We start from the raw sequence: 23,869 nt of genomic DNA, 5'->3' as shown, positions 1-23,869 counted from the left end.
TATTGACGTTTAAAATTTCCCCAGTTTCCGGCGAGTTTTCCAGTTTTCCAGCGGACCAGTCACCTTTCAAGCTATTTTCTGACCATCTTCGACAACCATTGGGCTTCCAAATAGGTATAATCTTGTTCTACACTTTCCTATCTTCATTTTGATATATTATGCGTCGAATTTAGTTAAGAAACGATTGAGTTACGAAGCTTTGAAAATTGCCCAAAGAGTTTTCAACAGAAGGACCAAAATCATGGATAGTGGACAATCTCAGGAACCATTTCTATTGATTTTCAATCTCAGAGACCATTTCTATTGATTATGTAAATCTCAGAGACCATTTTGACTATTTAGCCATTATTTACTGTTGTTTTAACTTTAGCATGTCTCTTCAGTTTAAGTGGCATGTTCGATAGTTGGATGTTCAAAATGCATTTATTCAAGGGACTTTATCAGAGAAGGTGATTTTCGTTTTTGAATCACTTGATTTCATTGAGTATTGAAGAAGTTATGAACGTTTAAAATTTACCTAGTTTCCGACGAGTTTTCCAGTTTTCCAGCGGACCAGTCACCTTTCAAGCTATTTTCCGACCATCTCCGGCAACCATTGGGTTTCCAAATAGGTATAATCTTGTTCTACACTTTCCTATCTTCATTTTGATATATTATGCGTTGAATTTAGTTAAGAAACGATTGAGTTACGAAGCTTTGAAAATTGCCCAAAGAGTTTTCAACAGAAGGACCAAAATCATGGATAGTAGACAATCTCAGGGACCATTTCTATTGATTTTCAATCTCAGAGACCATTTATAGTAGACAATCTACCATTTCTATTTAGCCATTATTTACTGTTGTTTTAACTTTAGCATGTCTCTTCAGTTTAAGTGGCATTTTCGACAGTTGGATGTTCAGAATGCATTTCTTCAAGGGACTTTATCATAGAAGGTGTACATGCAATACCCTCATAGTTTTATTTATCCTCAATTTCTTCACCATGTCTGCAAGTTACGCGGCTTTCTATTAGCTCAAACAGGTACCTAGAGCCTGGTTTCAATGTTTTTTCACTCATTTGGAGGATTTGGGTTTTCGTTCGTCTCATGCGAATACTTCAATTTTTACTTATATTCATGGCTCTTTTCTCATTATTTGTTTGATATACGTTGACGATATCCTGATTACATGAAATAATACTGCTCATACTGTACAGGAAATAATTCTGCTCATATTACTACTCTTATACGCGATTTGGGAAATCATTTATCCATGAAGGATCTTGACCATGTTCATTATTTTTTGGGCATGGAGGTTGTTAACACCTCTGATGGGCTCTCTTTCCCAGCATAAATACATTATTGAAAGACTCAAACGCACCAAAATGGATGGTGTCAAATCAGTCCCTACACCTGCTGCTAGTGGGAAAAGGCTCAGCCTTCACGATGGTGATCCTTTGCCGGATCCAACCGAATATCGCAGTGTTGTTGGCGCTTTTCAATATCTAATTTCTTAGGTACTGTATAACATATTATAACATAAACCCACACTCTTTTATTTGGTGTATGTTAGTAACGTTGAGACAGTCATGAAACGAAATAATTATAATGCCTAGTCCAAGTAATAGAAGTGGAAATGGCACATTCAACTAATGGCAATAATGATAAATATATCCATAATCCAATCCTTGATTTATTCATATACACACTTGGTATACATGATAGTTAACACCAAATCAAGACAATTAACCAGGGACTTGACTAAATGGCCAGTATGTACTGAAACTCAAAATCATATGGCATTTTCTCAACAGTCGTACTAATCTTGCCCCTGCTAATGTGGCCCCTGAAGCAATCCACCATTGATTTTCTCAATGATCCAGATGTTGGTAACTGGTGGCAAACCCACTGAACTAGTGAGTCCACATCCACAGCAAAATCAAGCAAGTTTCCTAGCAGTAGTTCTGGGATCACAATTTTCTTTGAGCTGGTCACCACAATTGATGCTTGCAGGTACTCCAACTTTGATTTCTCCAACTCAGCTACGACACCGTCGGCTGTGTATATCCTCACCTAAAAAAACTTAACATTATTTTCCAGAAAAAAAAAAAAAAAAAAAATCGTGATAATAGCACGCTAATGAAATGCAATGTTAGATCGTTTATATGCAATTTTACCGCAGGAGAAGAACGAGTTCCACAACACAGAGCAAATGTGACATTGGGATCCATGGAATCGAGACCATAGAGTTCGTGAGCAACGGATTTATCGACTGTGTCACCATTCTGAAACGCCTATGATCACATGATATATTGAGATCTTTTATACTAATACAATTACTACTGATAAAACATGTATTTGATTCATAGGATCAGTCATATTTACCTCTTGCATATTGGAAGGTGCTGGCTTCCTCAGAATGTAATGCTCTATGGATTCAGCATTTAAAATCTTACCCCCTATGTTTAGAGTTGCCTGAATCAAATATCACTCGTTATTCGTTAGATTAATAAGAAAATAAACTTTTGAGCCAATATCCAAAGTCGTTTTCTGCCAGTCAACGCCTAATTTCATATATATAACAATTTGATGCTTAATTTCAGCTAAATTTTGGAGCTTACCTTGGTCATCAATGTGAGTAATTTTTCCACCGAAGCAGGCACTCCGTACTGGAGAAAACCCTGAGAAATGAAAAAAATTCAGTAATCCAACACGAGAGCTTGAACAGGAACGGTCACAATTCAAACTGACGTCTCTTAATTCAAATTGAATAGCAGAATATTAATAGCATTTTTTTTTACACATTTACATTCATGATACAAGCATTGTAAATGTTGATCCAGAATGCTAGCTTCTGTTGGTATGTCAAGGACCCCAAATCCACCACCTGGAGATTGTTCATCAATACCCTGTGATGCACAAGGATAATAGGGAAAATAATTTTTAAAAAAAAGTCATGATCTGGTACCATGTGATAGTGTTACAATCACAAAGACAAAAACAACTTGGAAGTAGTGGAGACTATATAAGTAGTTTTTTTTTTTTTTTTTAGTACATTGATATTTTTACACTACGTAGAGGGGGAGTTCGGCTAAGCCACACAATAGGCAGCCTAATTTGGTATCGAATTCGTCATCTACGAGATTCAAACCTAAGACCTCTCACTTCCAAATGAAGAGGAATATCATCATACCGTAGTACTGAGTGGCAACTATATACGTAGTTATGTACCTTAATTTTTTTAGTAAAGGAAAAGAGTTGGAGGCTGAAATGGATTTTGGGTCCATAGAGATTGAGGTGAAAATAACCAAGTTCTTGTAAGGGCCAATGTCTCTAGGAATACACTCTTCCACATTGAAGATGCCATAAGGGTCTTGTTGCCTTGATTCCTTTTGTAACAAAAGGTTTGACTTTGAGTTTACGCCGGTATCATCTCTGAAGCTTCTTGAGGTTGTGGAAGAGTTGACAGACCTTGAAATGGGGCCTGACTTCTCTAATTCCATTGTTCTTGTTGTTCTAAGCAGCCTAATGTATATGAAGTTTAGGCACTTCATGATTTCCTCAGAGAGCCTGTTTGGTTGCCAGTTATGGCTGTTCTCTTCTAATTGTGTTGGAACCGGTAGAGATTTTGGTGGGAGTTCTGAAGTAATCCCTGGATTACGTTCTTTTAGCTGGAAAAATAAAAAGAACAAAAAACCATCGATTAATTAGTGATACGTATCTAGGGGCATAACATTTTGAAAATTGATTGGCCTCATGCAATTAACAAAATTAGTAGTCCATTTTACCTAGCATGATAAAATAAAAAAAGGAAAAATAACTTTTGGATGCAACTAGTTATACACACCACAATAAATCTCGCTCTCAAAACATGCATGTATAGTATCAGTTAGATCCACATGCATATTATAACAAAAGGTTGTTGCATATAACCGACGCATACAATAATTATTTTTAAACTATAAAGACAGAATTAAATGGAATGCAACAAGTTAGGGCACACCTTGGGTGATGGAGGTCTTGGGGCTCGTAGGGGCGAGAGTGCCCTCAAAATTCCGTTTTTTCTCGGAAACTTATTTCCAAATTTAACATCCTCATAGAAATAATTTTCTTTCTGATGAGAAAATCCTCTCGAGTTTCCAATTTTCTCGTTCTGCCTACGATCGTTAAAATGATCATAATCACCTTTGATAGCTTTACTTATGAAATGCAACGCCTTGGTCTCATAATACGCCATTCTCTGGCTCTCGTTGTTAACACTTTTGTGCATGGGACTTGACATTGCTATATTTGATGCACGAGGAATGGGGTTACTAATTAGGTTTCCATGTTGCCATTGGTTTGATAGTTTTGATTCCTTTGGAGCTTCTTGTTCATGCTTCAATCCAGGTTGTAGTTGGCTGATTTGGCCTTCAAGTCGAGCAATTTCTCCTTCAACCATAGCTAGCTCTGCCAAAAGCTCCTTCATCTGCATTACTCATAGAGACAGTATTATATTTACTCTTTTATGAACAATAAAGTAGTTATATACTAGTAGAACAATAAAGTAATTTTATGAACATCATATTTTTTTTGGAACTTTAACGAAAAGTTACCAGTACTGTTTACTTTAACGAAAAATCACATTTTTATATTAAAAAGTCAACCATGGTACTATTCACTTTACCCTTTATTTTGTCCTTATCGTTAAAACTCAAAGTTTTCAAGCCATTTTCATTGGTTTTCCATATTTTTTTTGGTATATATACAGTGATCCTCTGTTGAGTCAGTTGGGATTCCTTAAACAAGTTTGTTTGAGGGACACTGTTGAAGGGCTCACTCCATTGTACTTCAACATTTTGAACTATCTAGTGTTTAGGTCTTTTTTTCAAAGATCATCTTTACAAAAGTAAATACCCAAATCGGACATATGGGTGATTTTAGGTCTTTCCATAGCCAAAATGGAAACCAAAAGTCCTCTCTACAATGCTAGTTTAAATGGCGGCCATGTTAGTGTTTCTTTGAATCACCGTATTCTTATATATTTTTTTCATTATAATTGGATGTCTTAGTAATTTTGAATTTATCTATTTGCTCCGAAGAATATTTGTGAGTGATGAGTTATGCAATGTGTATATGCTGGCAAACTGTAAATCATTAGTATATATAATGTCCAATGTCTAATCTTGACTTACTCATAGTATCTAACCATATAAGATACATCATGCATGCCATGCAAGATATAGTATCTAACGTGTGATTTATAATTAATTCTTAAATATTTGTAATATAACTTCGTATAAATCGTTAACTTTCAAAAAATTCCCTGATAAAAATAAAAGTCAGCCGCATGGGGTGGCTTGAAAGGAAGAAGATCAATATACCTTGGGAGGAAGAAATTTTGGGATAGAAACAGCAGAATCACCATTTTTCTGATTCTGGACTTGGCCCAAAGCCTCATGGACTCTCTCTTCTTGATTCAGCATTCTTTGAAGCAAAGAAACCTATAAGAAATTTGTCAATGCGACTCTCTTATCATGGTCTAGAAGATGAATGATACGTTATATGACTACTAAATTTAGATTGTGAGAAAAGTTTAAGACTACTAAACTTATATTAAGAGAAAAGTTTAAACTCCTTAACTTATTATTTTATACAACAATGTTTACACTAATGAGTGAGGAATTCGGGCTAAGCTATATAAAGAACCAACTATGTATAATAATTTAGTATCAAAATTTGTCATCTACGAGATTCAACATTTAAGACCTCTTAATTACTTACAAATTTTTGTTTTGTTATACAAAATTATAAGTTTTTCTTTAGTACTAGATACTACAACCTTTTTTCTAATTAAAATTGAAGGAAAACTAATGAAAATAGCTTGAAAACTTTGAGTTGTAACGATAAGGACAAAATAAAGGGTAAAGTAAATAGTACCAGGTTTGACTTTTTAGTGTAAAAATATGATTTTTTGTTAAAGTGAACAGTATCACGGATTTTTCGTTAAAACTTCCTAAAATTGAAGGTTATAGAAAAATAATAGGAGATAACCAATTAAAAACGAATCCCACCACTCCACTTTTGTTTTATCAGTCCCACCACCACGAGAAAATTTTAGTTGAGACGGAAACACAGACGGTATAGCACGTGTTTTTATATAAGTGGTGGAAAATTTTAATTTTTAAGTTATTAACATTTTAACACACATATCCCACCATTTATATGAGGACACGTAGTGTACCACCTCGTGTGACGGTCACACTGAAAAATCTCTCCACCACCACTTAACCTTATTCTCTTTCTTCTCCGTTGCTGCAGCCCTACAGAGGCAAAGCCACCCAATTTTCTTAGCATCAGATCATACCACGCCAAACCTAGAAAATCAAATAGCATGCTTTCTAGAAGCCGCATAAGGGTTCAAAGTTCAAGCTTTCAATTTCCAAGTTGCAAACCAAATAATTCCAACAAAAATAACCCACCAAACTAAATCAACCCCAACCAATCCCCAGATAAAACAGGTTACAACTCAATGCGAGCCCGGCTGATCAGTATGATTCGGTCTTAACTCTCAAGTGGTTCAAGATTATTGGTTGATAAAAATGGCGGTGCGGTGGTTTACCGGAATTAGTTATATAATTATGGTGAAATGTAATATTTTCGTTGCTGTAGAATGCTGGTAAGGGATTTCACTAAGGGGTATGGTTCTCATTTATTGCTTCAAGCTTTTGCGGAACGAACTGAAACTGATTAGCGGTCATGAGTTTGCTATATCAGTAGAGACTGGTGATGCTGGGTAACGACTACTTTTTCAAAAGTTACACTTCAATAGTGACAGTTCAAAAATTTTTAATTTCGTTTCCTTGACATAGAAGATGCCCTAAATTGGCCATGGGAATCCAATCAAGTACATACTCTCTTTGAAAAATCACGATTTAACAGTTATTTTAACTCTGATTTTGATGATTTTTTATAACTACACTCCTTGACCCTATATGAATACAATGAATGAATTCGATCTTCAATTTAAAATATTTACACAAGTGGATACCACAAAATCTTATGTTATACTTAATGAAAGTATAAATAAACTCTAAGTGTTAGTCAATCTATCGTTTTACGAATTCTCCAAAACTAATTTCAACGATCCAAACCGTCAAAATTGTTTGTATATGCTTGGAGATCACATCAGCAAAAAATCACAAAAGAAAAACATTCAGAGATCAAGTAACGGGACAAAGCTTTTCAACGGTTATAAATGAAAAATCACGATTTAACGGTTATTTTAACTCCGATTTTGATGATTTTTTATAACTACACTCCTTGACCCTATATGAATACAATGAATGAATTCGATCTTCAATTTAAAATATTTACACAAGTGGATACCACAAAATCTTATGTTATACTTAATAAAAGTATAAATAAACTCTAAGTGTTAGTCAATCTATCGTTTTACGAATTCTCCAAAACTAATTTCAACGATCCAAACCGTCAAAATTGTTTGTATATGCTTGGATATCACATCAGCAAAAAATCACAAAAAAAAAAACATTCAGAGATCAAGTAACGGGACAAAGCTTTTCAACGGTTATAAACGAAAAATCACGATTTAACGGTTATTTTAACTCCGATTTTGATGATTTTTTATAACTACACTCCTTGACCCTATATGAATACAATGAATGAATTCGATCTTCAATTTAAAATATTTACACAAGTGGATACCACAAAATCTTATGTTATACTTAATAAAAGTATAAATAAACTCTAAGTGTTAGTCAATCTATCGTTTTACGAATTCTCCAAAACTAATTTCAATGATCCAAACCCTCAAAATTGTTTGTATATGCTTGGAGATCACATCAGCAAAAAATCACAAAAAAAAAAAACATTCAGAGATCAAGTAACGGGACAAAGCTTTTCAACGGTTATAAACGAAAAATCACGATTTAACGGTTATTTTAACTCCGATTTTGATGATTTTTTATAACTACACTCATTGACCCTATATGAATACAATGAATGAATTCGATCTTCAATTTAAAATATTTACACAAGTGGATACCACAAAATCTTATGTTATACTTAATGAAAGTATAAATAAACTCTAAGTGTTAGTCAATCTATCGTTTTACGAATTCTCCAAAACTAATTTCAACGATCCAAACCGTCAAAATTGTTTGTATGTGCTTGGAGATCACATCAGCAAAAAATCACAAAAAAAAAACATTCAGAGATCAAGTAACGGGACAATCTTAAAAACAAAAACTCTTTATCCTTGCACATTTAATATTTGTAATAGATTAGTAGTGTATGTATTATTTTTTTTATTAGGCTTTCATTTTCGAGTATAGATATAGTACTTGAACGAGAAATGTTTTAATGTTTTCAAGTAATATTTATGTCGCAATGTGTGGTATGTGCAAATTTTAAAAAAATATTTTTTTTTCTTAACGGGTCATAACGGGTCGGGTCACTTTACCCGTTGGGTAAAGTGACACGACCTGTTAAGGACCCGTTAAGATAACGGGTGTGACAGGACACGACCCGTTAAGATAACAGGTGTTACACGAAAACGACACGAACACGACAGACACGACCCGTTTGCCAGGCCTAAGCCCTACAGAGGCAAAGCCACCCAATTTTCTTAGCATCAGATCATACCACGCCAAACCTAAAAAATCAAATAGCATGCTTTCTAGAAGCCGCATAAGGGTTCAAAGTTCAAGCTTTCAATTTCCAAGTTGCAAACCAAATAATTCCAACAAAAATAACCCACCAAACTAAATCAACCCCAACCAATCCCCAGATAAAACAGGTTACAACTCAATGCGAGCCCCGCTGATCAGTATGATTCGGTCTTAACTCTCAAGTGGTTCAAGATTATTGGTTGATAAAAATGGCGGTGCGGTGGTTTACCGGAATTAGTTATATAATTATGGTGAAATGTAATATTTTCATTGCTGTAGAATGCTGGTAAGGGATTTCACTAAGGGGTATGGTTCTCATTTATTGCTTCAAGCTTTTGCGGAACGAACTGAAACTGATTAGCGGTCATGAGTTTGCTATATCAGTAGAGACTGGTGATGCTGGGTAACGACTACTTTTTCAAAAGTTACACTTCAATAGTGACAGTTCAAAAATTTTTAATTTCGTTTCCTTGCCTTGGAAGATGCCCTAAATTGGCCATGGGAATCCAATCAAGTACATATTCTCTTTGAAAAATATGGCTCCCCAGCTGGAAGAACAATCTAATGGTAAATAGTTATGGAGGCCTAAAAATGATGTGTTCATAAACATGGTTTCACCACTATCAATTTTAGCCACTTTTCCTATCCTAGTTACACCAACGTAAACCTGGAAGGTGAACCCATCACCCTAAGATTGCAAAATTTTATGGGCTAGTGTTCAGTCCTCCTGTGATATATTTTATACACACACACACACACACACACACAAAAATTAACTCAGACAAATACTCTAAACCTGGAAGGTGAACCCATCACCCTAAGATTGCAAAATTTTATGGGCTAGTGTTCAGTCCTCCTGTGATATATTTTATACACACACACACACACACACACACACAAAAATTAACTCAGACAAATACTCTGACAGAGGTGGATTTTATCTTTGCACGTGAGACGTATTATTAGAGCGAATGTTAGCAAGTATTTAATTGAATTTGTATACATTTGTAACTCCTCTCATGTGTATAAATTAATAAAATATACTTGCTTTGAGCGCCAATAACTAAACTGGGAGATTTTTTTTATGTTTTTGGAATACGAGTCGGTACAACACGTGTTATAATATAAGAAAAGAGATGATAACTTTTCAAATGTTCTTTTACTTGTATTATGACACGTAATGTATCACTTATGTTCCGGGGTATAATAAAATCTCACAGCTAATCTAATGGTGTCAAATTGCTAGATACTCTTTGTTTAAACAACTTTAATCAAATATTAATATTCAGAGATGGACTAAAATACCATCCTACGTACCTCTCTTCCAAGCTCTCTCCATCGTTGCCCAGAAAGTTTCTTTTTTCTCTGTATTTCCGAATTAACAAACTCTCATGCATAAGAAATTGATCATGAAATAGCTAGCGACAAAGAGTACTACTCTCGAGACTAACCAAAATAAATTGTAAAGATATAACAGATGGTATGTATTATGTAACATTTTTAACAACATGATCAATAGCGTCATAGATTCATATGGAACTTACAATCTCCGATGGAGTGCGAACGGACAAGTCGCCGGGGCTCGCCATGAACAAAGCCTTTAACTTCAGCCAACTCCAGCGCCTACAAGAGGCAACGTAAAGCCAAGAGGGTAAGATATTATTGGCAGTATTTTTGATGAAGTTTTGGATGTATTCAAAGTAGTGTTGGTGTGAGGACTTTATAAGGGTGGCTGCTACTGGTTGTTTCTGCTGTTGACGTTTGATTTGATGAATGGAAAGAACTTTGAGTGAAGATGGTGATGAGAGAGAGCTTTCAGGCTGATGATGACGATGATGAGGTTCATCATGTTATGGGTGGGACATCATGCAGAGAAAATAAGAGGGGGTGGTGGTGGAGTGAGAGGTACGTGGGGAAATTTTGGGGTTTGGCGTAGCTTGCAATTCTGGATTTGGGGTGGTTAGCGGTTATACCTTACAATTACAAAGATCTAAAGCTCTTGTATAATTATGGCAAATAGTAAACACAATCATATGAATGAATGATCAATTACGTACTTTTACTTTCACCATATCTAGAAGGAAAAAAATCATAAAATCCGGAATATACGTATAAGTAAATGTTCTTTTGTGAAACAATCTGTCAAGTTAAGTGGATAGATATTTAAGTTGTTAAATTGTCAAATTGCACCCTCAACGGTCATATATTTTTTTCTTATCATCAAAATATGTTATTCAGATTTTCGTAGTTCAACAAGTAGTCAATCATGTTTAATCAAATAAATAGTCCTCGTGGTGATAAAGTAATTGAAAGATAGTCTTTGCGGTAAAAAAAAAAAAAAAAAAAAAAAAATTAAGTTTTAAACCCTCATGATGTAGTCCATTAACAAATTTAATCCAAAAATGATTTTTTTCTGTTAACTGTCCGTTAAATGCAAAGGTAAATGAGGTAATAGATTCCCAAAGTTCCAAAATTTCAAGACTTCAACATCGCCACAACCACCACCACCTTACTACGGCCACCACCACCATGTTAGATGTCCACATTCTCCTCTTTCTATACATCATGGTAAAGAGGGTCAATACCAAAAACAACCCGAACTTCCCTTCCCCCTCTTTAAAATGGACACCTCCAACAAACAAAAAGATTGTTCTCTTCTTCCTTTCTTTCCCATGTGGGTGAGCTCCATCCTTCCCATGAATCTTTGGGACCGAGGCCCCAAATGCCGAGCTCAGGCCTCAAGTCCTAAAGACCGTGGATTGTGGACCACAATCCCCAAGGCCGGAGCTCATATTCAAAATTTCAACCAACATTTCGTTCCTCAATTTCATTCTTTGATTGCATTCCAATTCTAATTTCACCCTTTCAAACAAAACACAACTAAACAGTATCATACAAACACGTGTAGGCAACATAAATTTCAAAAACGCAGAACCCTGTGGATACAGATCATAAACATACAAGTGATAATGTACGTCAAATGCGTAACTACAAACCTTCGGAGGAAGAGCTACACTGAATATATAAAATGCCACTGCTATCTAAGCCTGCAGACAGGAAGAACTACCTAAAGGCTATGCCACACTTACCTCTTATCTACAGGTTGCCACTATATTAGTTCTTCTGCACGACTTCTCGATATCTTTAGACTCCAAGGATTTCCAATTATGTACAGAGGGAATGGGTTGAAAGTATCAGAATGATTTGTCTACTTCTTTTGCAAGAGTACCATTAAAAAGAAAGCAATCCCTCGAGTAACAATACCGGTGATGATGAGGAAGATTAAACTGCAGTTCCAATGATTGAGATCATATCCATTTTTCATTAGTGAACCACATCGTGTGATTAGCCACACTCCAGAGTACCTAAAATTAAAAGAAAGCAAGAAGCTCTAATATCTGCTCGAAGGATGATGCACAATGATTTTGTAGAAATAACAGGTTATTCCAAACCTTTTGGCATTTGATATGACAAAAGCTTCCAAAGCCCACTTAGTGTAGCACAAATTAGCTATTCTTGAAACAAGTTTGTTCTCGTTGTAGTTTGCTACTAGAGTCAAAACGACTGGAAGAAGTACTGACCACTGCACGACATAACAAATGGCTTAAAACTGGAAAAAGAAAACACATGCAGATACATGAATACATTTGATTAATAGATCCTCAACGTGAAAAAATTCTTACCAGTTGGGCTGGACCAGGTTCCAGGTATATGGACAGTGCATAAGCTATACCGGTTACGCAGTAAACCAGACAAATCAAAACAATGTAATTATCTATGATGGATGATCTTGGATTGTTGAAGAAATAGAACATAGAAAGATACACTAGAGGTTTCATGATTGTATTGAAATGATCAACTGTATCCTTTGAAAGAAAGTACGCCAAACTACTCATGCCAGAAGAGCTCTCTCTCCAGTAGTGTAACTTATCCAGTCCAAACGTTCTTAAAGCTGCAATCTTGCACAGGAGAGCTGAAATGCAAACAAAATTAGGAGGGGTGAGAAGTATAATATGTCTAGGTAAAAAGCTATGATTTCAGGACACGAGCATGAGTAGTGATTGGACATGAATGTGGGTGTCAAACACATCAATTTCCAAAAATACATAACGCCATGCAAACAACTACAGGGTAATGTTTTTTTCACAAGAAATCCAGTGCTAACAAGAATGTTGCAGACTGTCAATTGAGAACATACATCCAAACGAGAATCCACTTGATCGATGATTCAGATCTATAGTTTAACTTCCTTCAAACAGTTTTCAGTTAACGTAAATAGAAATTTACCCTCATACACATTTGTTTAGTAAAAGCCCAGTAATTTTTTTCCTATCAGTCGTTAACAAGTACCCCACCTTCCATAGCCATAGGCTGAAAAGCACTCACCATAACACCACTTGTTAATACAACGAAAATTAGAAAAGAATATGGGAAATAGACATAAAAAGGTTGGCAAAGAGAGAGTCAGGTTTCCAGTGAGTATGGGAGGCCAAACTGGTGAGATACTGTTGACCCTAAAAATTGCAAAGCTTATGGGGCAATCAGGTCGAGTAACTGTTGAGCTAACTACGTCCTTGTGAATGCGAGCGTGCCACCTCGTGACCGAGCTCGGTCGGGCAAGTAGAATAGATGTGATGGTGGTGTGGAGTGGCTGCTGATTTCTGCACTTGAGAAACTACGACCGAGGAAGGAACACCTCTTGGCCCAGGGTTCTAAAACCTCAGGACAAGGTTGCTAATTATCAAGATCTTGTGTAACAGGTTCGGCTGCTTCAACCATATTCGTGAGAAAAAAGTGCGCCAAATCGGTCTCAAACTGTAGGGACAAAGACACTCAAAGGAAATGAGTGTCTTTATGGTGAACGTGGTTCAGCCGTCTGAATGTTGAACTATGAAGTGCACAAGAGTAACAGATCATAGAACACTTCACTTCACTAAGAAGCTAATGAAGTGACCTCTTTGGACGAAAGAATTAAGAACTCTTCACTTGCCAAGACTTGGATAGATAACGAACCAAAAAGAAACGGTGTTGATTACTTGTCCAAACTGAAGATGCTCCTAAATAGTTTGATTCTACGGCCCTAGTGTTGTTTACTTATCCAAGCTCAAGATGTCACCAGTTGTCAACATAGTATTGTTTTTACTTACCAAACTGAAGATGTGTTGATCAGAGGGTTAGGATAGTGAGTATTTTTCTCAGGGTTATGAGAAGGGTTTCGAAAAGAGCAAGGGTTTTCTCGTAGAGCGTTTTGAATTGTGTGTTGAGTTGAAGGGGCTTTTCACATTGCAAAACCTCTTCTATTTATAAAGGTGAACTTTGTGATAAACAGGTCTGCCGAGGTAGAAGCCTGACAGGACTATGCCTACTCGGCATTTACTTAGGATACTCTCTCTTTATCCCTTAATCCCTTCTTTAGCTGAACTCAATTTCAATCCAGTCTTGGCCTCTTTGTCTTGAACCAGGGTTCTGAACCTAGTCCCTTTATGCACTTGATTCATCCTCATCTGATCAAGCATACATTCTGATCTTTACAACAATTCGAATCTTATCAGAACCTATCATGATCCTTAGCAATTTTAATTCACTTACGACATGACCAAGCCATACCTCAGCCTGATCCTTTAATAGTCCTACTCTTATAGGGAGTCGGTCGAATCAGCACTCTTTTGGGCTGGGAGCCAACTCGCCAGAGGAATCATTACTGTCCCAGAGTCATGGCCTTTCAATTCGGGTTATCCTGTCTCGGCCCAAACCTATATTTCAGGCCCAAAAAGTTCAGGTATGTTGCTCTCTTTTAGTCAAAAGTTAATTTTTACTCAACAAACTACATACATGTAAATGGCATGGTCCAGTAACTTCTAATAGAGGCAAGTTGATTGAAAAAATCTGAGACCATAAAGTACATAACTTCTAATAGAGGCAAGTTGATCATGAAAAAATCTGAGACCATAAAGTACAATGACAGTTTAAGGAAGTGTGCATAATAAAGAAACAAAAAGTAGTTTACTTACAAACTGATATGACTGTGTACGTATAACCAAGTGCACCAAAGGTTTCATCGCGCACTTTGGCAATTGTTCCTAAGCAGATTCCAGCTAGCAATAAAATCAGAAAATCTACAGCTTGTGTTCTAGCTTCTCGTAACCACTGCTTACAGGCCCTGTTAAATCCAGAAATACAACAAATCAAGTTGAAACATTCAAATCTATAATCTTAAAGGAAGTCAGCAGTTGCAAATTTTGGGTAAAATAGACTCTGCCAGGGGTAACAGTCACACTGCGTTAATATGTTAATATCATCTAAGCCTTCACAGATAACTATGTTAATATCGTCTTAGCATCTTGATTCTTTTTCAGGTGTACTGGGAAAGTAAAAAATGATAAGTGCCATCCTTACTAGCATAATATGTATGTGCAACAGTGCAAAACATAATCCCCACCTGCTCTTTTTCCACTTTATAGTTACAATTCCCAATGTCTTAATGTTCCTTGCATAATAGAACCCAACTAATTTCTACGACACTCATCATATTCATATGGTTAATATCTCTAGAGAAATAGGAATATTTTGTGCAACAAAATTACTAAAAATGGAATATCCACCTTCCAAGGAAATATTTATATTGCTGGAACACGCCAGGGTTAGTCCGCTCAGATAAGTCGTTTAACGTTATAAAATTATGTTTTAAAGCGTCCTTCTTCACCTCAACATGACACTTGACATCCTTCCAAAAGTCTCCAGCAAAGGACTGTCCCTCGGATCCAGCATTTGGAGTACTTCCTCCATGAGCTGAATTTTCACCTGCGGATGCAGCCATCCCATCAACACTCTGAAGCATATCCATAGGAACTGGGTACCCATTATGAAGCATCCATCTAACAGGTAGTTGCTTATAGGTGACCCCTGTGGTTGTGTTTGGTTTTACTATGCCTTCCAAAATATCAATGTAATAGTCTGGAGGGTTGACACGCTCAGGGACAGTAATCCCAAGACTACCAAAGTACTCTTCAATTTTCTTCACTGGTCCATGATACACCATAAGTCCCCCTTTAGCCAGAAGGATCAAATCATCAAACATCTTGAACAAGGTATAGCTGAAGCACCCAAAAAAGACAATTAGGAAAACGAACTATTTAAAAATGACTTCCAATGAATTTTAAATATTACTTTTCCTTCAAAGGTCCACAGAGTTTGGTACCCCAATTCCCAAGACTTGTTTTATGTATGCTCATTGTTTTACAAAGATATGTAGTAAATCTTATGGGTTTTCACTTTCCTTCTCTGAGGATTCAATCACATCCTAAGCATTTAGGAGCACAAATTGTAGATTAAAAAATTAATATAAAAGCAAAAGCTAGCATACAAATAAAGCGTGTCCCGCAACCTTTAGCCAATTGTCTTTTCTACCTACCAAAGAAATAACCTTGAAAAGAAATCAAATTTTAATAAAATGATTTCCAAATCAATATCTATCTGAGTGTAATACAAAATGTAGGGACACATTGTGAATTTTTCATGTGAAAGAGAGGCTTTGTGTTCTAGGATATATCTGAAGTATTTAGAATGCTCTGAAGGATTTAAAAGCCCACAAAGAAAAACCATGCAAATGTTAAAATAAACAAGTTACCTCAAAATGTGCATTCTTGTACTTACGACAAGTTAAATTACCTAGGTTGGTGGACAACCATGCAAATGTTAACTCCTTCAAGAGCCTCACGTCGAAGAGCTTTCAGTAACAAAATAGAAGACGAACTATCCAAACCAGATGTGGGTTCATCTAAAATTAGAAGTGATGGTTCCATGACCATTTCCAGCCCAACATTTACTCGCTTTCTTTGACCTCCAGAGATTCCTCGCTTCTCCACCGTTCCAACCAGGGAATCCCGCACTGCCTGCAGACCCAAAGATTCAATAACCCTTTCAACGACTAAGACCTTCTCTGGTTTAGGCAGATCAGCAGAGAGTCTACAATAACCAAAAATCCAGAAGAAAAGGATAGTAGAAGAACTAATGTCAGTACCAGTAAAAGAATGTGATCAAGGAGGTAAGAAAAGAAACAAAATAAAAAAGGGGAACAACAGAAGAGCAGAACAGTCCAAAACCGATCACAGTGTCCTTGATATTGCCTATTAAGTAGCCCTACAAGCCCAAGTTCTATAGAATCGTGATCATATTTCGAATATGCAGAAACATTGCATGAATCAACAGAGATGCAGGTTTCACAAATTTTATGAGAAAATGCAGGCTCTGAAATTCAGAAAATACAGACTATACAGAGACCAGGGAAAGCAGAAGAACAATGTCAAGTAAGAACATTTCTTGGTTGATTCCAAAAATAGTAGACATGGTATATACACGAAATTCAAACAAGAAATGAAAAATATGTATAAAAAATAACATTTAGAAGCTTAAAAGCTTTACTGTTTCATTTTAGAATCCACATCTTTCGAGCTAGTAGTTGACTCAACAACAATATTTGGTAGGACGTGGACGTGTATTCACAAATTCACAGAACAATTATGAATCATATAAATGTCACTTTCTTTTTCGACAGACCACTCCTAGAACACCAAGTGCGACTTCCAAGATTATTAGAGTTCTATTATTCTTAAAGCAAATGGACCTAAAGAAAGGAATCAAGAATTTTATTAGATACATTGATTATTGCTTCCAGAGATTGAAGTCATGAATCTTAGGGCTTAATGAAGTAATTAAAAACCAAACCAAACCAATAGATGCTAAACGTGTACATGCTAGTAAGTAATATATTTTCACAAGATCGTTTTGGAAGCATTGCACTTTAAATATCAATGTTAGAAAACCACCCTGCATCATCAGATTAACAAATAAGAGGTGACTAGGAATGGGCGATTCCAAACCCAAAGACCTCTTGCAACCAATATCATGTTAGAAAACCATCAGACCCAAAGTTTAAGCTGTTAGAGAATGGACCAACCACGCATACAAAACTACCAGCAACTATACAAAGTGGTTGCATACCTGCATCTTGCGCTAAACCAGAGATTCTCTTCAACTGTCAAATTTCCATGCACAATATCATCTTGTGGCACAAAGCCAATGATTTTCTTGTAACAGTGGATAGCTTCCATCTTTCCATTTACAAGTATCATACCACTCACTGTGCACCCCCTCAATTTTCCAACCAAGGCAGAAAGAAATGTTGTTTTTCCAGCCCCAGATGGACCCATGACAGCTGAAACCCGGCCAGGCGATATTTTCCCAGTCACACACCTCAAAAGATGTTTGTTTTTCCCTTTCAACGTGAAAGTTAGATCTTTAAAAACAACCTCAATTGGAGGTCTCTTCCTGATTTCAAGATCACCAGCCATTTGTATGACCCCGGAGAAGGTTAAGTTCGCATTCTGCTCCTGTAATGCCTTTTCCTTCTCAATTTGACCATATGCATACTTGAATATTTGACTCTGAGTATGCAACTGCTTACCTTTCGGTGCTTTTGGTGCTTGCTTTTTAATGTTTTTATCTCCTATTTCTAGATTGAAGCCTTCATGACTATTTGGGTCTTCCTCGATTGCTTTTATCATTTGTGTGAGGTTTCTTTTTTCCTTTTCCTTTCCTTTAGATGTTCCAGCTGATTGCTCACCTATCCCGGTTGGCATAGATGGCAAGGCAGCATCTGATCCAGGTTTAGCCTGTCCAAATCCTCTCAGCGGGTCTGACTTGGTGGATTTTCTGCGAGAAAAGGTACGTGAAAACTGTGTTGACAGTCCAACTGCATGCTTCTTAGCAATGTCTTTTGCAGATTTCCATTTTTCACGCACTTGTGTATTTTCTCTTACACTTTCAACTGCTCTTTCCCTGGATTTTGCTTGTCTTTTTTCTCGGGTGGCAAGAACTTGGTCAGAAAAATTATATATAACGAGAAAGATGAAAATTAATCCTGCCTGCATTCACAGTGAAGGTTCATCAGTACAGATGTTCTAAAAAACATTGTGAAAAACATATGAGACAAGCTGTTAACTCTTTGGAAAATATTGTGTTTGAAACATATTATAGAAGGGTGCTAAGAATGTAAGTACTCCATGAATAGGTCATTCCACAAGCTTACATTTACCATTTTAATTTTAAAGGAGTAAGACCACTCACAAAAATCATGATACCATATGCAGTTATATTTTGATTTTCTGAATGCGACTTACAAGTCGCCATCCGGAAACAATCTGCAAGTTAAACAACAATGGATATTATCACTAGATTCAAAAGGATCGATAAACAACTAGACTTGAAGCACAAAAGCAAAAGACTATTGTAGAGAAAAAAAAAAAAAAAAAAAAAAAAAAAAAAAAAAAAAAAAAGCGCATTATCTGGCATCTAACAGGATGTTAATTGAAGCAAAGAAAATCATATAATATTAACCTACAAAAACGTCTCCAGTTACTTGTAAATTTTCTTGTGAAGGTTCAGAATACTACTCCAAACTGGCATTGTGTTAATTCTTAACAAAATCAGGCAAACCAAGCAGTTGTATCCAGGTAATAAATATACCGAGAGAGGTGATACCAAAATTATGCAGCTTGCCAAACTTGCCTATCTGAGAGTAGTTTGAAAATCCACTAGTGATCAAACAATTACAAGGATTTTCATATCTCTCAACCTCACAACCCACGTCCGTATGTTCCCAAGCCCAACACTCCCCATACAATTTTTCACTCAAATTCCTCAAACATTCCCTTCTCATGTCATCTCACACCCTTCCAACCCCTGGTTCTTGTACTTCGTGGAGCAACCACTCTACCCTAGTGTTGACCCTCTTTTTGACATAGACATAATTGGTATCTCCAACAACAACTCTGAAGATCAAGTTTTTGAGGATTAGGTCCAATATAATTACCTTGTCAAAATTATCACCATTAACTAGCGCCCCCACAGAAAACTCCTTTCAAAATTTCCCACACAAATTGTAAAATTGTGGTACCAATTTTCATAAAGATCTTTATTCATTACAGTAGAAGGAACCAAAGCAAAAATAGACTGAACCGAAACCCTAAAATTCGGTGCGGGAATCAGTATGAAATGTTGATTTGTTCGGTAATACTGTGCCGAACTAATAATACATAATATAATTTTAATTTTAAATACTGTACGGAATCCAAATCAACCCCTCTCGACCTCACCTCACTCTACTCTCAAGTCTCGACTCCTCCACCCTTTCATCTCTGATTCTCTCGATCTCTCTCCTCCTCTCTATTCTCCGTCCTTGAATTTGGCCACACCACACCACAGTGACCAGTGACCACACCGACTCTCTTTCTCTCTCCAGCTAGATACTTCTCTCAGACTCTCTTTCGATTTTCTCTGCACTGCACAAACCTGAAGGTAAGAAACTGCGACCTTCCTGAATCATTTCATTTCTCAACTTTGATTTGAATTCAAGATTACGGTTTCTGATTTGTATTAAATTTAGGGGTCGTGATTTCGAAATTAGGGATTGTCTACTTTGAACTGGAATTGGAATTGGATTCTGAAAGTGGGGACTAGGATTTCGAAATTAAGGATTGGAATTTGTATGTATGCAGATTACAGATTACAGACAGGAGGTTGGTTCTAAATTGTAATCTAATGTCTCTGTGTGTACTTCAATCAGGACCCTTGAATTACAAGAATTGAAATCTTGATCTACTTAATTAGGAACAAGCAAGTCTGCATGGTTAGTGAATTGGAATTTGGAATTTGAATTGTGATATTTTGAATTGGATTGGAATTGAGGTATTTTGAATTGGAATTTTTATTGGAATAGGTATCTAGTTTGAATTGGAATAGGTATCTAGTTTGAATTGGAATTGTAACTTAATTTGTTGCATTTGGATTTGGTTGCATGTAATTTGATTTAAGTAGTTTGCTAGTATAGAGATAGTAATGATGCTAATGAACATTATATTTAAGCAGTTTGCTAGTAGTTTGTTAGTATCCTAAATTGTGTAAAGAATTGTGTATGTGCCAACGGCCCATTACCGATCCCGAACCAAAAAACCAAAATAATTTCAGTATAGAGAATTTTGGGAAAACCAAAACTTTGGTTCGGTTTAGGTATTCAAAATCCTATCTCGAAAATTTTCAGTTCAGTTTTCGGTTTAGTATCCTGAACCGAACCAGCCCTGGAAATATTTGCTTTGACATGAGTTTCATGTTGATTTTAGATGCATATTTTTTTCTACCATTTTCTAAGATTTAAATTTCAAATGCTAATATTAGAAATTATGTCTTCCTTCACAGATGACCAAGTCGCACACCTACTATGGAATTGTTCCCTTCTTCCATACCGTATAACTAGCCATTTTTTTCCTTCTCAAAAGGAGTAATTGGCAGTTATTCTTTCAAGATTCATGTGTCCTATAATTCCTATCAAATTTAGGACTAAAATGCAGGTCGCTGTTGCTGAAATGTCCCCTTGCTAATTTAGTTTTTCCAATTTTTGGCAACTAATGAAACAAAATGAGATTTTGGTATTTGTGATTCTATTCCATGCATGAAAAGAGAAGCTTACCTTCCTCAGTTGTGGAACCTTGCCTGCAAAAGTGTCTGCAATGGGCAGAAATTGTCACGTAAGTATAAACAAAGTGAGCAACTGATGCATTCTCTATTTAGTGTAAGGACAAGTGCTAGAAGTTCTGGGATAATTATACCCACTACTGCAAGGGATTTTTCGGATGGTTGATGGACAATATGATCCACCGGTACAGAATACCTCTCTACTACTAACGACATCAGCCCACTTAGCTGCTCCTCCACAAGTATGGTTTTGCTTCCCAGGAGGTAGCTGATAGCTGTATCTGTGGAATATTTCTGCCGATAAATATTAATGTATGCTAAGCATAAGGAAAATCAAAAAGTAGAAAGAATTCAGAAGTGAAAAACAAAAGTTACAAAAAGAATATGAACTTACGGCTCACATATCCCAGATCCGTTATTGAGTTTTCCAAGTGGGCAGTAAGCACCCTTTGGGCAAGCTTCATTGATACAGATGAGAAAAGTTAATAACGAAAATTAAGTCATGAACACTCAACAATGTTTCAGGCCTAACATGAACATAGATAAAATTCAATGGAAGAAGATAGATAACACATACGAACAAACAAAGATGTCAAGAACTGCATTAACAAGTATTAAACACTAGTTATTTTGAAAACATAGTCATTTAACAGGTTTGAAATACTCACGGAGCATGCAAGTAAGACCTTGCGGGCAGAAGAAACCCTCACAACAAGGTTGACACTCGACAGTTCTGGCAGGCACATAAGTTCGATTTTTCAGTTCAACTTGCTCAGCAGAAGCACAAGCCCACCCAGGCTCACATCCAGAAATCCATGCTGACAGATTGCAGTTCTTGTTCGGTTTTAAGTATGTGGTCTTCTTGGTTTGCAATATACCACCAGCGTAGATCCGCATTTCTGCGGCTGTGCACAATCGACCCAAAACCTCCCCAATCGTTCCACCTACAAACATCATCAGAAATGATAAATGAAACTGACTGAATCGGTCATATAATTATCAAGAAAGAGGAGATTGCATAACAGTGTGTCAGTGTCAGTATGCTTTACACAGCACAATTTATGTTTAATACCAAGTTATTGTTTAACACGGAAGTAAAAATCTGAGTACAAATCTAATTGATCTTCTTTTCAACTAGAATGAAAAACTTTCTAGAATTTATCATTAATATGGTAATATTTCCACTGCTTTTCGCACCGAACCTGTCCTTAAAGTTTTGCAAGAAAACAGAAAAACCATATCCCCATTGCCTCCTAAACTCTATATCTAAGTTCACTCTGGCGAACTCACACTTTGTTCTGCAATTACAAAATGGAATTTCATTCAAGTTTCGTGCTTTCTCGATCCCACTTCGCTGCGGAAATTTCATTCAAGTCTTCTCACCCTACCATTCGTAACATTTATTACAACGAAATTAAAAATTGAAGACATTGGTAATAACTAAGGTTGTATGTACCTGCCATTTTTTTAGCACAGTTGGTAATGAAGCTTGAATCTTGTGAGAAATTGAAAGCCCCATTCAAATCCTCGTCTCTGGAGTACAAAAGAAAGTAAATTTTCACATAACCAAATCAAAATAATAATAAAAAAAATGCAAAGTGGTGGATTGCCCTGGTTGAAGAGGTTCCTGCTGCGACCAGGTTCAAACCCTCTCATCCCCATAGTATAGCTTAGAATAGTAATATTGCTTGTAATTTAAAATAAAATATAAATATAAATAAAAAGAGAAAAACACAGACAAAGTGATAGAAGCAAACCCACACGTCGATGATGCAGAAGCCAAACTTTTTGAGGAGTTCATCATGGAAGACATGGGTGAGATTGGAGTAGCGACTCAAGACGAGCTCGGTGGCGAGGTCATACACTCTGCCGCCACCATCGCGGCCTTCGGAATCCTGCCCCGCCGCTCGGGGCAGAGGCGAGCTGAAGAAGAAGCTGGAGAAAACGAGCAAAGAGAAAACCCTAACAGAGAGAATTTGGAGATGCTCTCTGCTCATACCGGCCGCCTTCACCCTCCAAACGGAGAAATCGACTGACGGATTGCAATGTAGCGGTCTAATTGGCGGTTGCGATCGGTTGAAGGTGGCGATTCGGGAAATGTACGGTGGGGATAAGGAAGTGTGGTTAGAGGGTGAGAAGGAGGAGTGGTGGGGGAAGAATGTGAGAGGGGTGGTGGAGGATAGTGGGAAGCCATGGGGAAACAGAAAACCTGAGGAGCTTTGGGGGTTTTGCTTGTTTGGCTGGGAGAAAGAGCTGGCGAGGGAAAAGGAGGGGAGAGAGGACTGATTGGTTGGACTGTTTGGGGGTTTTAGTGGTATTCTCAATTTCTTATTCACCGTTTTAAGTTTGATTATCGTTAACAAGTTACCCTTATTTTTAGACCATCTTCGATTATTGGGAATAAAGCTTAAAAATTTAGAAATTTGTTTTTTTTCTTCAACCTTTATATGTTAAAATTTTAACTGAGATTATGAAATAATGAGTTTAGTCTAATTTTTGTTTTTTTGGTAACTTTTGTTTATAAAATAAAATTTATGTAGATTATTCTAATTTATTTTTATGAATATTTTAATTAAAAACATTAAATTCCGATAAGTAATTAAAAATCATGCAAATACATAAGTATTTATAAATATTTAAATGAAATTTGATTTAAATAATTTTCTTACATTATTTTAAACGTCAGATTTA

At 36.4% G+C, this 23,869-nt stretch overlaps 2 protein-coding genes across 4 annotated transcripts; both read right to left on the bottom strand.

Moving 5' to 3' along the window:
- Positions 1–1,739: 1,739 nt before the first annotated feature.
- Positions 1,740–10,239, bottom strand: LOC137743055 (uncharacterized). Its single transcript, XM_068482972.1, has 10 exons — positions 10,195–10,239; positions 9,968–10,015; positions 5,342–5,461; positions 3,982–4,446; positions 3,210–3,649; positions 2,788–2,887; positions 2,600–2,659; positions 2,364–2,453; positions 2,156–2,263; positions 1,740–2,051 (listed from the first exon to the last, which is right to left on the bottom strand). Exons 1-10 carry the CDS (start codon positions 10,237–10,239, stop codon positions 1,740–1,742), a joined length of 1,788 nt encoding a protein of 595 aa, XP_068339073.1.
- A 1,329-nt stretch (positions 10,240–11,568) lies between these two features.
- LOC137742561 (ABC transporter G family member 28-like) lies at positions 11,569–23,459 on the bottom strand. Of its 3 annotated transcripts, none has more exons than XM_068482465.1 (14): positions 22,940–23,459; positions 22,635–22,711; positions 21,847–22,122; positions 21,573–21,636; positions 21,313–21,459; positions 21,174–21,208; positions 18,776–18,849; positions 17,651–18,573; positions 16,319–16,615; positions 15,253–15,744; positions 14,662–14,810; positions 12,334–12,623; positions 12,103–12,233; positions 11,569–12,015 (listed from the first exon to the last, which is right to left on the bottom strand). In XM_068482465.1, exons 1-14 carry the CDS (start codon positions 23,173–23,175, stop codon positions 11,859–11,861), a joined length of 3,348 nt encoding a protein of 1,115 aa, XP_068338566.1. In that variant the 5' UTR covers positions 23,176–23,459; the 3' UTR covers positions 11,569–11,858. The 3 variants fall into 3 exon arrangements, with proteins under 3 accessions (XP_068338566.1, XP_068338567.1, XP_068338568.1); XM_068482466.1 differs by having other exon boundaries at positions 22,936–23,140; XM_068482467.1 differs by lacking the exons at positions 22,635–22,711; positions 22,940–23,459 and having other exon boundaries at positions 21,313–21,472; positions 21,847–22,054.
- Between the last annotated feature and the right edge of the window lie 410 nt (positions 23,460–23,869).

The sequence above is a fragment of the Pyrus communis genome, chromosome 8 (assembly GCF_963583255.1).
Source record: "Pyrus communis chromosome 8, drPyrComm1.1, whole genome shotgun sequence".
In the NCBI taxonomy this organism is placed as follows: domain Eukaryota; kingdom Viridiplantae; phylum Streptophyta; class Magnoliopsida; order Rosales; family Rosaceae; genus Pyrus; species Pyrus communis.
Note: the sequence above shows the minus strand (reverse complement) of the source record. Positions and strands in the feature narration are given on the sequence as shown.